Source organism: Apus apus, chromosome 4 (assembly GCF_020740795.1).
Source record: "Apus apus isolate bApuApu2 chromosome 4, bApuApu2.pri.cur, whole genome shotgun sequence".
Classification (NCBI taxonomy): domain Eukaryota; kingdom Metazoa; phylum Chordata; class Aves; order Apodiformes; family Apodidae; genus Apus; species Apus apus.
The window spans coordinates 49916973-49931688 of NC_067285.1; the positions used below are offsets into that span (position 1 = coordinate 49916973).

The 14716-nt window shown below is 40.5% G+C and overlaps 1 protein-coding gene across 1 annotated transcript in view; it reads left to right on the forward strand.

Moving 5' to 3' along the window:
• The first annotated feature begins 5370 nt into the window (after positions 1-5370).
• INTU (inturned planar cell polarity protein) overlaps positions 5371-14716 on the forward strand; it is a 43399-nt gene continuing 34053 nt past the window's right edge. Inside the window, exons 1-2 of the mRNA XM_051616621.1 lie at positions 5371-5538; positions 9321-9883. Coding sequence (XP_051472581.1) covers positions 5387-5538; positions 9321-9883 — 715 coding nt within the window. The 5' untranslated portion in view covers positions 5371-5386. The remainder of the gene's footprint in view (positions 5539-9320; positions 9884-14716) is intronic.

Sequence of the window (14716 nt, forward strand, 5' to 3'; positions counted from 1 at the left end):
AGGAGCTCCCCTAGTTCCCTTCTGAAGGCTGCGTGCAGCCCGTGCAGGACTGTATGGGAACCCAAGGGCTGCGTCTGGATTTCTTAGGCTTGTAAGGAAACGGGCAGGCAGAAGGAAACTCTGGTGCATCGATTCCATTTTAAACTCTTTCTTAACGGGAGGAAAAGAAAAATATCCTAACTCACGCAAAAATGCAAGATGGGCACATCCACTACTGAAGTGGATGTGCAGGAAGCAGACTGCATGAGAACAAACTGCTTTTTCCCCTGCCTTCACCATCCCTAACGTGCAATTCTCCATAGTATCCCCCCACAAAAGAAACCTCCACAATAAGATCTTGCCCAGTGCAGGACTTTCAAAGGCACCCTCAATGCCATTTTTTTTGCACTAGCTGAGAGCCCCTTAAACTTCACAAGGAAGACACCATCCCATTCAGCAGTATCCAACAGCAGCTCATCTCCAGTTGTTGTGTAAAGTGCCCATTTCCAAACGTGTTTTCTTGGCTACACTGATTTTCTTCCCTACTGCAAAGCAAAAGTACACTTTTCTCTCAGTGCCAACTCCAAACAGCTCTTGCTATGGAAACTAACAACTGTTAACTCTGCTTCTCTCCAGCTCCAAGCGCCAAACTGAATAGTCGCTTAAAATCCATTCCTCTGAACACTGAGGATGAAAACATACAGTGCAGCAAGGAAGGCAGACGGGATCAGCCTGTTCCTTTATGGCACTCTGAAGCAGTAAATGTGCTCACATATGCTAACAGGGCAGCCTCTGGTACCTGAAATCCTGTGCATGCATTTGTCAGTGACTTAACAAAAAATGTTCCATTTCAAAGTTGGATTAAAAACATGCTGCCCCATGGTATTGCTGATATTAGTATACTTTCAGTGTAGTAAGGTACTGTTTGTACCTGAAACATTTGCTTGTTGTCTGACTGCAGATAATGGCTTTCTCTTCATGCTTGACATGACATGCCTATTGGTGATCCTAAAAAAAAGCTTGTAGGTTTAAAGTGAAGTAAAAACAGCATGAAAAAACCTTATTTGAAATTACAGCTGCTTTTCACACTGGAGGGTACTCTTAACTCTGTAAGACTGTTTTCCAAAATAATGAGATGGGTTGAACTAGTCTTCCCGAATCCTTCACGGCTATCTTCTGTTGTTTTTATGTCTTCTAAAATATTTTCTTATAATCCAATTACGCAGAGTGAAATTGATACAGAAAGCTTAAATAGTCATAAAGAACAGTCTACTTTATTTATTGAGCACTGGAGTGTTTTCCCACAGAATTTCTGTTCCTTTGATCATAAGGTAGCTTTTATTCTCCATTTTGTCCATTTATATGTAAATATCCCAATGAAGATGGCAGTCTAGTATCACTACATGGCCCATTCTTGCCACTTTGCTATGGATAGCCTCTGCTATGTCAAAAAAAGCTGTGAGCAGAGGATTTTGTAATGACAATCTTACTCATATCGTTTTATGTAAACTTTGTAATCAAAAAATCTTAGTTATTAAAGAATGCCTGTGAAGCGTGCCTTTTGTCTCTTAAAGCTTTGGTGGGATAGGGGAAAGCAGTAGTGTCCTTACTCTTTTTTAAGGAGAGAAACTTCTTTCTGTCCCATTTTTGTTGATGCTGTGCACTAGAGGAAAAAATAATCAATAGGAATCGATAGCTGAAAAGTCTGAAATGTCACTCTTTAGCAATCCAGCTTTTCTGTTAATTTTTCTTCAGATATTTGAGTAAAGCAGGTGTTAGCAGCAAGAAACAGAAATGTTAAACAATGATGAAAATATTTTCCTTAGTTTTATCTGCTTGTAATATACCGTGTTGTATCTGTCCAGTTGTTGATAGAGCCTTCCTGAAAATATCTGATTTGAAAACACGTAAAAAGGAAAAAATGAAACAAGAAGTCACTTAGGCCTTCTTACTTCTTTATCAATAACAAAGAGCTGTAATTGGAATTATGGAAGGGGAGGGGTAAGGCAAAGGAACACTTAAAATGCTTTGATGCACATAGTCACAAGTGTAAGAAAGACAGATTGAACTGTAGTCCAGGTATTGCAAGATTTGTCTTGCAATATTACTATGGCCTGTTTATATGCCTACACTGTGCAAAAGAGTCCAAAAGCTGGCAGTTCCAGCTGTTAGAGAATTCTTCAACTTAGGAGCACTCTTCAGATAGTGCAGAGACAGCACTGCAGTCTGCTTTTCCTCACCCATGCTGGCATTTAGCAGGGGGATTGACCCTGAAGAAGAAGGGGAGAATAATGAAAAATCAGGGCTCTGGATATTGCATTGGCACCTCATGGAATAACTGGGTACTCCTGAGTATCTGGTAGCATTCACTTACAAGAGAGGGAGTGATAGTTTGCCCCAGTATACCAGAGGCATAACACTCCCAATTTTCAGCCCTGTGTTGAGAAGAGCTCAGCCACATCCACTGTTCAGGCCCAACATTCCTGCCAAATGTGAATCAGTGACAACAATCTGGCATATCAGTGAATCATGATAAATTGCTGAGATGAGGTCTGACAATACAAAACCCCACAGGTCAAGTTAGAATATTCATAAACACTAATCCTAGATTTCTCTATGCACTTCTGTCTACCTGCAAGAAAATACTAGAAGAAACACTAGAACTCCAGCCTCATTTTTTCATCATCAGGTTGAAGAAATCCGCTGTCAGTATGTAACAACAAAAAAATACTAAATTGGATAGTGTTTGGAGTAGGGATTTTTAAGTATCCGTGCAGCACTACAAAAAATAGCTATGCCCTAGTTATTTTCCTCCTTTACTAGAAAGGACCAGTATATCTGTTTAGTGTGTCCTCTACACTCTTCTAAATGCAATCTACTGAATATAAACATGGATCAAGGTAGCCTGTTATTTTTAAAGCACAATAGCTTTTGAAGCAGGTTACGCCAAAAAAAAGTAACAAGGAACTCTTGTGCTAAATTTCCACACATGGATTCAGTTCCTTGCAGCTAATCAGAACAACCTTAAGGCAAAAGAGAGTGCTTTTTAATTACCCACTTTCAAATGCTCATTAACCAGTTGTCCAGTAAGGGTGAGCAGTAGTATTGGTGCCAATGATGCCTTATGGCATTTTTACCATTTGCTTGTTAGTAACAACAACCTAACATAGAAGTCTTATGGGTTCCTAGTGAGAAGCATCCACCCAACTACTTGGACAAAGTGTGAAGGATCTACCAGAGAACAAATTATTTTAAGTCTTTTTCCTAATACTTATGCACAAGAAATGAGAGGCTTTCCTCTAAAGAGGGGTTATCTGAGAAAATCTGTGTCTTCATGAAAATAAAACCCTGCTGTGTGAGATATATTATGCCTTGTGATCCAATTTTTCCCACAGCAGCAAAAATTCAACATTCATTTCAGAAAAAATACTTAGGTGACTCCCGACTACCTCCCTCAGTGCACCAAAATCTTCCATCATCCTTTCTTTCATGATATGGTTATCCCTATAAAGTAGCAAGTAATGTAAGGCTGCCACTTCCTTTTTAAAGAGCCTGTATTTCTCACTTACTGAACCAAACAACTGGAAGCAATTAACCAGCTCCTGAACTCAGTGAAATTTAACATAACTAACATGGGACCATCTGGCGTAGACTATCACTTCCCACAGAAACACCTCAGTATGATGTTCAGTGTATTAAAACTGCTTGCAAATATAAGTGGAATTAGGGAGGGCAGGGCAGTGTATCGCACCTACCCTTTTGTCGCCCCTTCCAACTCTTACAGTATTCCTCTTAGAAAATCATAACTCATTAAGCTCTTTGGGAAATGCCGTTTATGCAGACTATTTTGTTTTGACAAAGTAAATTATTTTGGAGATGGGGTACTTTTAAAATATTTTTCCACTTGCTTTGGAAGCTACAAAAAGAATGAAAGTTGGTGCACATCTTGCATTCTGACAACTGGAAACCACCAAAGATCTGATTTTTTTTTTTTTTTTCCAAAGATACATCTAGCATACAGAGATTATATAATTTGTGAGAAGTGGTTGTTGCCAGTTCAGATAGGAAAAAGCCATAAATTATCTAACATATCCTGTCCTAAAATGAAATAATATTAGAACTTCTGTTTCCTCCTTTTGGTAGGTTTGTAGTCTTAAAATCCATGCAACAGATAATCCATGTAAATCAGGTCCTGTACAAGTATTTCAGAATGGCCACAAAATTTAATACAGCTGTCTAACTACTCCAGTTGAAGCCTTAATCACATGGATATTAGTAAAAAACATTTGTGTCTGTTAATTCACTTGAAATCACACAAATTACCAAACACCAGAATTCTGTGACTCCTACATAGTGCTCCAGCGTTATAACACCTTGCTGCTGAAGCTGTGCAAACATCCCACTGAGCAGAGATTAAATCCAACACATGAAAAATGTTCCAACAATTATTCTCCATTCCTTTTGTTATTCACCATGCATGTCCTGATAGGTTTACTGACAGAACTACACAGTAAGTTGTCTGCAGGGTTGCCATGGGTATTGTTTTTCATGGATGTGAATAATTTAAGTCTTGAAAACTGAGTAGGTTTTTCTCTGTCTCCACTGTGTATGATTTTTCATTTGTAATCTGCATTGACTGCTTTAAGGTGTCAAAATAATCTCAACTTCCTTGGGTCTGTGTCACATGCTTGCTGCTTCTCACTAACCTAACTGCTCTCCTGACTGACTTACAGAGGAGACATTCTCTCAAAACTCCTTGAATTATTATAATGGAGCATAACATAAAGTACAGAAGTATTACACTCCTAACCATATGACTTTATGAAAATTACTATTTACCTTATGTTTCTTTCTTCAAATCTCAAAAGCAACACTTTGAGACTCCCCCCTCCCGGACTGTTTCATTAGCAGTCTCTTACATGCAACTGTTGCTGAGACCTTGCTATCAGATCACTTAATAAATAGTCTGTTCTCCATTACGTGTTCCATATTGACTCACTGAAAGAGTTTCAAGGGACTGGTGAGACTCAGCTGTTTGTTTTGAAGAAGCAAATGGGGAGGTTGGGCACTTTGAAATGTTTTACGGTTATTCTTGCCAGACAGAGGAGGCGGGCGAGCTGGCCTTTCTGCCAGGTGCAGCACTAAAATGACCATTTACCTCCTCCCGAGCGGTGCGTGCCGTAGTTACTGCTCATGGAAGCTGTTCCGCGGCCCATCGCCGGCTCCTCGCGGGGCTCCTCACAGGCGGCGCCGCCCCCACGGCCGTTAACGGCCGGGGCGCGCGGCGGGGCCGGGCCGGGCGGGGGGCGCCCTCAGGCTTCTTCCCGTCTCCATGGCGCCGGGCCCGGCCCAATGGGGAGGCGGGAGGCGGGTCACGTGCCCGCCCGCGGCCGGAGGTGCGGGTGTCATGGCGTCCGGGGGGCACGGCGGCGGCGGGCGCGGAGCCGCCGAGGCGGGGACGGAGCCGTCCCTGAGGGGAGAAGGCGCGGAGCGTGCGGGCACCGGCAGCGGCAGCAGCGAGAGCGGCTCGTGCGCCACCTCGCTGTCCGCAAGCTCCGAGTAAGGGCGGGGCGGGGCGGGGGAGCTGCGGTGCCGCTGCGGCGGGGCGGTGGTGCGGGGTGCCCCGCAGGGTCGGGGCGGGCTGGGGGCTTTCCCCGCAGGATCGGGGCGGCCCGGAGCGCGCTCGGCGTCCTGTCTGCCCCTTGGCAGCGGAGCCCGCCGAGGAGGGCCATTGGAGCTCGCGGGTGCTCGGGAGACCAGGTCTTTGGTGGTGCCGGGCACTCTGGTGCTTTCCCCTCTCCCTGCTGCTGACTCCGGCAGGCTTTTTGCCAGGCGCATTCCTGGAGTTCGTTCTCCTTAGGCTGCTCCCGAGCCTGCCCAGCTGGAGCCAGGCCCGCAGGAGGGGCACTGCTCGTGCTGTAGTGCCCTGCCGACTGGCACAGACTGTGAGACGGCGTTTCTCTGGCAGAACCCTCCAGCTGGGGTGACGAGCCAGCAGCATTAGTTCAGCTGGCGGGCAGTCCTTGGTTGGGTTCCTTTATCCCAGCTGGACACTGCCTGGGAAAGGGAAGGGAAAGAGGGACTTGGCTCACGCATTATAATTTGCCTTAGCATGGGGGATGTGATCTTCCTATTTTAGTGGCATGTTGTTTGGGAAATAATAGGTAAGGAGACAACTGTAATAACAATACACATTTAAAACTCGTATATGCAATGACTGGGGGGTTATTTTTTTTTAGGTTGTATGAAAATTTACGCTCTGTCCTTTCCCTGCCTTAAAGCAACTCTGCTTGACGGTTCAGATGTGTATTTTGAGGTCTAACCAATGGCATTTTATTTGGCACGTTGGAAGAAGTTTGAAGTGTGTTTTAAGTATAATTGATTTTGTAGTTGTCCCATACCCCTAGCTCAGTGAGAGACAAAGCTGTTGGAGGTACATCCACCTTCATTCCTAGGTTTATAAGCCACAATTGAGCTGTAGCTAGCACATCTCTGCCTGAAGCCATGCTTTTTTCTTTTTTTTTTCTTTGTGTTTTTCTTTCCCGATTATTTAATCCAAAATGCCTTTTTAGTGGTGTTCTTTACATGTGTTCTGGGATAAAGCTGTTTGACAGTTGTCAACATGGAACACAATGTATAATACTGTTTGATAAATGAAAATGCATCTTTTCTATCACTGCATCAGCAGAAGCATGAAGCTTAATTTTAGGTCCAAATATTTTTGTTCTGTTGGGCCTATGACACTCCAGCCTTCCTAGTACAGAAACAGGAGGTTAAGATGTGATTTTCAGTGTACAATGAACAGGGATGAAGAAACAGTACAGTTTTGCAGAGTAACAGGTACAGAGACAGGTCTGTTAGCTATTTTAAGATTGAGGAGCTCAGGTTATTTCATGAAGTGCTTGTTTTGGCACAAGGCAAGATAATTGGAAATGAGATATTTTTCTTCATTTTTAAATTTATTTTTTTTAGGTTGGTTTAAATCAATTGTGAAACTACAACATTAAGGGAAAAAAACCACAAAACACCTGATGCCATAGGTGATGTTTTAGACTTTGAATACAGGCATCTAAAAAAGCAGAAAGTCAAGGTTCCTTTACAGCACGCTCATGAAAATTACTTCAAGGAGAGCAATTCATGCTACTGTGACACTTTTTCAGTATTCTGTTTTCATCAGCTTATTTGCATAGAGTGACTGCCATATGTACTCCTCCTTGACAAGCCTTCTCTCTGGAGTGGTTTTGTGTGAGTGGACCTGGTGTAAACATCACACACAGCCCTGTGTGGTTTTCCCCACCCCCCCCGCCGCCTTGGTCCACATAGTAGATTCTAATAAAAAAAGAGGACTAAGCTGGAGAAAAAGAATGTAAGAACTGACATCCAAGCTGAAATTTTAACATCTACCCCAAAGCAGAATGAGCTTTTCCCAAGAACACAATCCCTGTTCAAGAGGAAATAAAAGACTATCATATGTGACAGGAGTTCCTGCTACCCCAAATGTTATTTCTTTGTAAGTTTCTAACATTTCCTTTATCCATTTTTTTTTTCCCAGTTTTGTTTACATGCATTCCAATGTAGGAGTACTTTAAAAAAATCAAGGAAAAACTCATTTTATTTCTTAGATCCCAGCTTTTGAGAGATGTTAAATTGGGTAACTATCTGGCTGTAACAGCTTTTAGTTATTGTTCTCATGTGTTTTTGAGTAAGATACTCAAGATCTTGAGTAAGACTTTGTAGAAGATACAAAGAAGACTTTGTGTAAGCTCTAACTTACCTGTGACCATCAGGAATAGCCAGATCACAATCCTTTCTGCAACATCCATAGACTTCTGTAAGTCACTGGGGTTCTAGGAAGAGAGTAACACCAATGGTTTTTATATTCTTAGTCCAGCTAGATCATATCTGAGCCCTTAAAGGTGCTGTGGTGCAATATCTTTGTATAATGTTTCCTGTTTACCTAAACCTTGAAGCTGTATCACTTATCTGTGTTTTCAAATTAATGCTCTAATTGAATTATGTAATACTAGTTTCAAACAATTTACATTCTGTATTCAATAAAATCAGCTACTTCTAGTGTAAAGTGTATGACTGTATGTGAACTTTAAACAATTAATTATAATAATTATATAGGTCTCCATTCTAGTTTTTCCTTATTTGATTTTTATCAGCATGGGCTCAGATCACAGAAAGGGATATCTGTTTGACCTCTAGTCAGGAAGAAAATCTGGTGTTGTCTGTTCCTGAAAATCTTGTTTACAGAACATCCCAGATGTTCTTTACATCACCTGCTAATGCTGATAATTTTTGTATGTGTGTGATCAAAAAGCTCTCCTAATATTTAGCTTAAATACTTTGGTAAATTAAACACCTAAGTACTCCTACTTTGATCACTACTGATGCTCATACTTCTGTAGTAACACTGAAGTTCATCTTGGGGTGGGGGAAGTGGACCTTTTGGCTCATTTCCTCTCAGCTGTCAGTTTTTGTTTGGGTTTTTTCTCAGCCAAAGGAATATTATTTCCTTCAGTTTCTTTCCTTTTAAAACATGTTTATAAACTACTTACTGTTTGTGTTCTGGGCTTGTTCCAATTATTACATCTTTCTTAAAATGTGTTCTCCAAAACTGGACATGGTTGACATGTCGCCATTGCCAAATTAGGACAAAAATTTTTTTGTGCTGTGCAGATGGTACTACTGGTAATACATCCTGTAGTTGCCTTTTCTTTGCAGCAGCTTGCTGACTTAAAGTGATCCACTCCAGCTGCTACAATTTTTTCTAGTTCTGCCTCTTTATGGTTTTTTCTGTATTTTGGCATGTGAGCTTCAGTTTTTTTGGTTATGTTGAGGTGGTTTTAACATGTGAATCTTATCTTTCCAAATGGCTATCAGTACAATCTTTCTTATAAATGCATAAGGAAAAAAAATAATGGGAGACAACAAATAGGATGGCATTTTTTTTCTCCAAGAGAGAGACCCATCATTCTCCTAAATTTAACTACTAATTAAAGCTTGTATGTGAAAGAAATTACTTGGGGGTGGGTTTTTTGTTTGTTTTCAGAAAAATGAACATTGCTTTTTGCAATGGCTGTTTTCCTGTAAGGCATTTCAAGAAACTCAACATCTGTGAGGGGTGCCTTTCCTTGCCATATCCATTATTTGTCCAAGGAGAGCTTTTACCTCATGGCAAACTCTGAACAGTTGAATGTTCAATATTCAAGAGGCAACATGTCTTTTTTTACATTTTTTTTCCTTGCACGCTGCCTACTTGAAGCCGCAGATGTCACTTGTGTAGCAGACTTCCTTACCAGAGCTGTCACTGATCATTCTTCTTTCTTTCCCAGTGACCTTGAGCCCGAATGGTTGGATGGTGTGCAGAAAAATGGGGAATTATTTTATTTAGAATTGAGTGAAAGTGAAGAAGAAGTTCTGCTTCAGAACAGCTGCCCAGAAATGCCAACAGTGAATCATGTCAGGTTTCGTGAAAATGAAGCTGAAGTTATTCAAGAGGGATCAAGAAAAGAAAGAAAGTACGAACTGAAGAAATTGACCAAGATCTTAAAAAAGAAGAATCTTCTACCAAAGCATTCTGTTAAGAAAGGCAATGGAAGCTGTGGTCCTACTTCCATATTGAAACAGCAGTCTTCTCAGAAAATGGGTGTCACTGTTCAGCAGAAATACAAAGATGTATATGTTTATGTAAATCCCAGAAAACTGTACAGAGCTGGAGAAGACGAGCAGCAGAGGCTGCTGGAGGCCTTAGTAGGGATTGTCCATCAGTCTTCATGGAGTACCAGAAGAGCAGAAAAACAAGGCAGAAAGGATAAAGTCATCAGTGAAGAGAAGCTTGTAGTACATGGCTTGGTGCCAGGTAGTTCAGCAATGAAAACGGGTCACATCTTGATTGGTAAGTCATCAAATGAATCAAACTTGTGGACTCTTTCTTTAAAAAGATGATCTAAACATATTTTTTTTTGAGGCAGCTGACTTAATATTCCTGAGATATAAACAATTACTTTATTTTGTCAGTACTTGACAGATTATTTTAAAAAAATGTCATTGCATCTGATGTTTTGTTACCTAATCAATTTTACATTTGTGTTTTTAAAACCATGCCGCATAAGCTAGAAGGGGTTAAATACAGTAAGGAGATGCCCTTCTTCTTTCCTTCTTTGTCTTTCTTTCTTTCTTTCTTTGTCCCTTGACGTTAGGAGGAAATTACACAGTATAAGTGTGGTGAGACACTGCAACAGGTTGTCCAGGGAAGTTGTGGAAGCCCATCCCTCGAAGTGTTCAGTGCCAGGTTGGGTGGGGCTCTGAGCAACCTGCTGTAGTGGGAGGCGTCCCTGCCCATGCAGGGGAATTCGATCTAGGTGATCTTTAAGGTCCTTTACAACCCAAACTATTCTGTGATGACCATCCTTTAAGCTTACAGGGAGTAAGCAGCTTGAACTTGGAGAAACAAATAGTCCAGCACCACTACCTTTGATTTAATGCAGAATGTGCTCAGTAGGTTAAGTGGGACTGGGGAAAAGCTGTAGCTTGCCAAATACTGTATTTTGGTTTTATTCTTTTCCACACCATTTCCCTGAGATAAAAAGCTTTACTGTATATGCTTAAAATGGATTTTGTACCTAAGCTGGATTCATACGTTATAAACATTCTGCACATCCTTGTTTGGATATTCTGATGTTTAGCAAGTATAACAGCTGCTTCTTCAGCAGTTGGGATTAGAAGGCCTCTAAATACGTGGTGGGACTTTTAGTTTGAGGAGGCAGTGAGCCAGTATAGCATCTCTCTTTTGTGTTGGTTTGGCTCTTGTCAGACACTTCCATGAGCTGATGCAACTAATTGACCTGGCAGAAAACTAACCCAGAAAAAAACTGCCTGTCTCGTTTTTGCTGGTGTAGTGAGTTTAGTAGTGAGTATGGTCACACTAGGTCTGATGAGCACCTGAGCATGAACAATGGAGGGGAATTAACTTCTGTGGGTGGTAGTGAAGGAGCAGAAATACTCCCACTTCCAGGAAGTATCAAGAGGCCTTTAGAAGGACTCGGCATTCACAAGACCCCAACCTCAGAAACAGTAAATGTGAGTCAGCTAGCCTCCATCTGTAAAGGGTGGAAGGTTTTTTAATCACCCATGAAGTTGGTCCCTTGCAGGGAGCAAGCAAAGATGAGATGCTGGTTAGAAGATCATGAAAATTTTAATAATATAGTAGCACAAATCCCACTAAGTCAGCATGAGGGCTTTTGAAATTCCAGTGTTGTGTGTGTAAAAAGGCAAATCGTGCTTTGACTAGCTGATTCTTCTAGCACGTGTTTTTTGTAGGGATGCTGAAGAATACTCCAGAGGGAAAACTGGATGGCTTTCAAATTTTACCAGAAAGAACTGATTAGTCAGGAAGTGGGGGGTGCAGAATGAGGGGGAGGAGGGAGTAAGTTTCAGCTTGATCTGCTTAATGGTATTTAATCTAATTAATGTAAGAGTGGTTATTTATAACCTGGAAGTTAATTTGGGGACATAAATTCGTATATAATTCCATGTTTGCAAAAACAGGTGTGAAGTCAGAACATGTAGGCAAATACCAGATCCAGGAGATAAAGCTAACTCTCTAAATAGAGATGGTACTTCATCTGCAGCACTTAACGCCTTCCAGAGCTAGTGAGGACAAAAACTGCTGGTTTGTGTTTGGTATTAAACAGAAGAGCATTTACATTTATCTAGCAAGTCTAGCACTTTAATATGTCCTAGGCTATCATCAACCATATTGCCTTGTTTTTGCACATTGGAAAGAAATCCTTTCAAGCGTGCTGTAGTTATTCTGCTCTTAACTGGGAAAATGAGCTGTATTCTTTGCCAACAGTATAAAAAGTATAATTTTAATATAAAAATACTTTCAAATTATATATTTGTAGTGAACACTGAGTACACTGGATTTTTTATGTGGTGCCTAGAAATAGGGACGTTTTTGCATAAATTAGATGCTCAGGTTTCAGTACTGTGTGCATAAAGAATATACAGTAAAAAAATTTTGTCCTGGTCAACTGTTTGGTTTACTGCTTCTGCATTGCAGATCAGAGGATGGGATAGCTATGGTAAACAGCCAAAGCCTGATTTAGAAGCAACTGTAGTTCAATAGATAGCCTCTTAAGAGCCTCACAGGAGCTGAAGTGGGACAGAAAGTTCAAGAAAAATATGGTAGAACTTGGTGCTTTTTTTGTTGTCACAAGTAAGTTTTAGGAATCCTATTGTGAAATGTGGAAACAGTAAAGGATATTTCTGTGGTCAGTCTAAAACTGAAGTATTTGCACAAAAGTCAGAAGCTTCTTGAGCCGTCACAGATGAGGAGTACCTGATCAGTACAACATGATGCCTGCTGGCTGATTTGGTTATAACTGTTCATCTTCGTTGACCTGCACATGCATAGCTATTAACTTGTTCTTGTTTTGCTTTTTAATATTTTAGTAGACTTTTTTGTAGTAGTAGTCTTTTGGGAAGAAAATGCTATGTATATTTTCCTTCTAGAATACATGGCTGTGATCTTCCTGGTGCCTGCCTTGCAACATGTATTGCAGGCACTCAGGGTTTTGTTACTGAATTTATTTTTTTTAACATAAAACCTCAGATCACTATTTCAAGTTCTGAGAAGATGAAAACAAGACCCTAAGCAATTAAGAAAATGCCTTTTGTCCTCCCTTTTCAGGCTCAGCTTCAATCACAGACCTCTCCTCTCCCCCTTTCTCCTCTCAGCTACCCTCTTTTTCCCTGCGTGTTGGTGAGGTAAGGGGTGATATTGTGTGTGTGATGTTTTCTTTCTGCTGCTCCTTGCTTCTTTTCCTCTGCTGCAGCATGATGACTCCCCTGGCCACAGCCCTTCAGGGATGGGTCCCCTCTGTGGGCTACAACCCCTTCCTCTAGCGACTGCTGCTCACTCTCATATATGTTTGGGCAGAGGTGCCATGGCTCGTGATGTTTTGGTACATGGCGAGTTGCTTACTCCAGGTTCAGAACTGGTTACGAGCAACAAAAGGCAGCTCATCACCTCCTGCCACACAGGTCATTCCTGTAGCACCCTGCTACCAAAATCCTGCCAGTTATGCCCAGTGGAGCTAACTCTCCCATCCTTTTAAAAAATTGAGTTATCTTTTATTTTTCCCAGGACTTGGGTCTGTAAGTATGTTAAATAATAAACGAATTACTGATTACTTTGTATTTTCATTGGCAAACTAGTTAATTTGTCAGTGCTAAGTATGGTTGCTGTTTAAATGGCTACCATGGTTGAATCATAAGGAGACTGAACTCTTGATTTTTTTCACCCTGAATAAATAGTTACAAAGTGGTTATTGCTTTAACAGTTTTAGCAGAAATAACTGCTTCCCCCCCAGATAATCACTTTCTTCAGGTGGCTTCTTCAGTTTATTCTGAAATGTATATCCCTTAGAGCTTTGAACACTTAAAACATCTGTTTATTATTTGTGCACTATTGAATTTTTTGTTTAAGATTGCATATGGAAGTCGTAAGACTTGTTCCTGTACTTTATTAACCAAGTAGAATGCAGGCGCTGACCATATGAAAGTAAATGCGGCAGTTTTGCAAGCTAAAAAAACACTGCAGCTTTGTAAATCTGTAAAAATATGCCTTTCTATCAATGTGTTGGTTTTCATATTTTTTTGTGTTTAGCACTTCAGTGTCTGTCTTAAGTTTACAAATCAAGAACGCCCTCATTGATTTTTAAATTATTGCTGTGACTTTCATTTTGGCTCAGATGAAATAAGAGTTGCTTTCATCTCATGTTTAAGTGTCTTTTGTATTTAAAAAAAAAGTCCTGCTTGAGTTTATGACTAACAACATGGAAGGCTTGGTCTGCTATGTAAAACTTCGAGCATACTTCAAAGATAAAAAGCTGCACTAAATACTCGCTTTTAGATCCAGCCAAATAAGTGTTGTGATAGAAAATACCATTATAATTTTATTCCCCCTTCCTTCCTTAAAATTGAAACCTATCAAATTCACAGCAGGGCATACTTCTTATAAATGGTGATGATCATCTTAACTATGGTACAAATGGAAAAGTAATTCCAGGGACATTGAAAAATACAGAAAAACTCTTCACTAGTAGAGCATAATTGTTACCCTCTTTGAAATTACCTTTTATTCTCATTTCTCTCATCACCAAATATCTGGCCAGTTTGCATGAATTCTTTCACCTGATCAGTAGGTTAAATTGTGAAAAAAAGTGTGAAAACTACACAGTGGCAGGGATTAATCTTGGATGATAGTAAAGACTGGCTATAATCAGTTTTGAACAAGTATGCAAAAGATACAGGATGCCCTTGTAAGCTTCTTTTGAAAGGTCCAGATCCCAACCCCATGTACTGAAAAGGGTTTTCTATGGGTTTCTAATCCAATAATTTTGTTGATGTTATGTGGGAGGCCTATTTGTTTTCTCCAAATAAATAAAGGTTTAAGTAGTAACTTTGCTAATTTTAATAGGAAAAATGAATATACTGCTGTGGAGATCCAAAGTTTTGGTAAACAAGGCTGTTGCTGCTAGAAAGCCAAGCTAATCTGTTAACCTCTCTATAGTGTAGACTAGTAATTTTAAGTAGTAATGCATTTACAAAAATTACACAACCTTCAGTCATCTTCTGACAGTCAAAGTAAATGCTTGTTTTGTCATTTTTGTGGACCATGGAACTAAGGGTCCTTTCAGAAAAATGTCCTTGAAAGGACCAA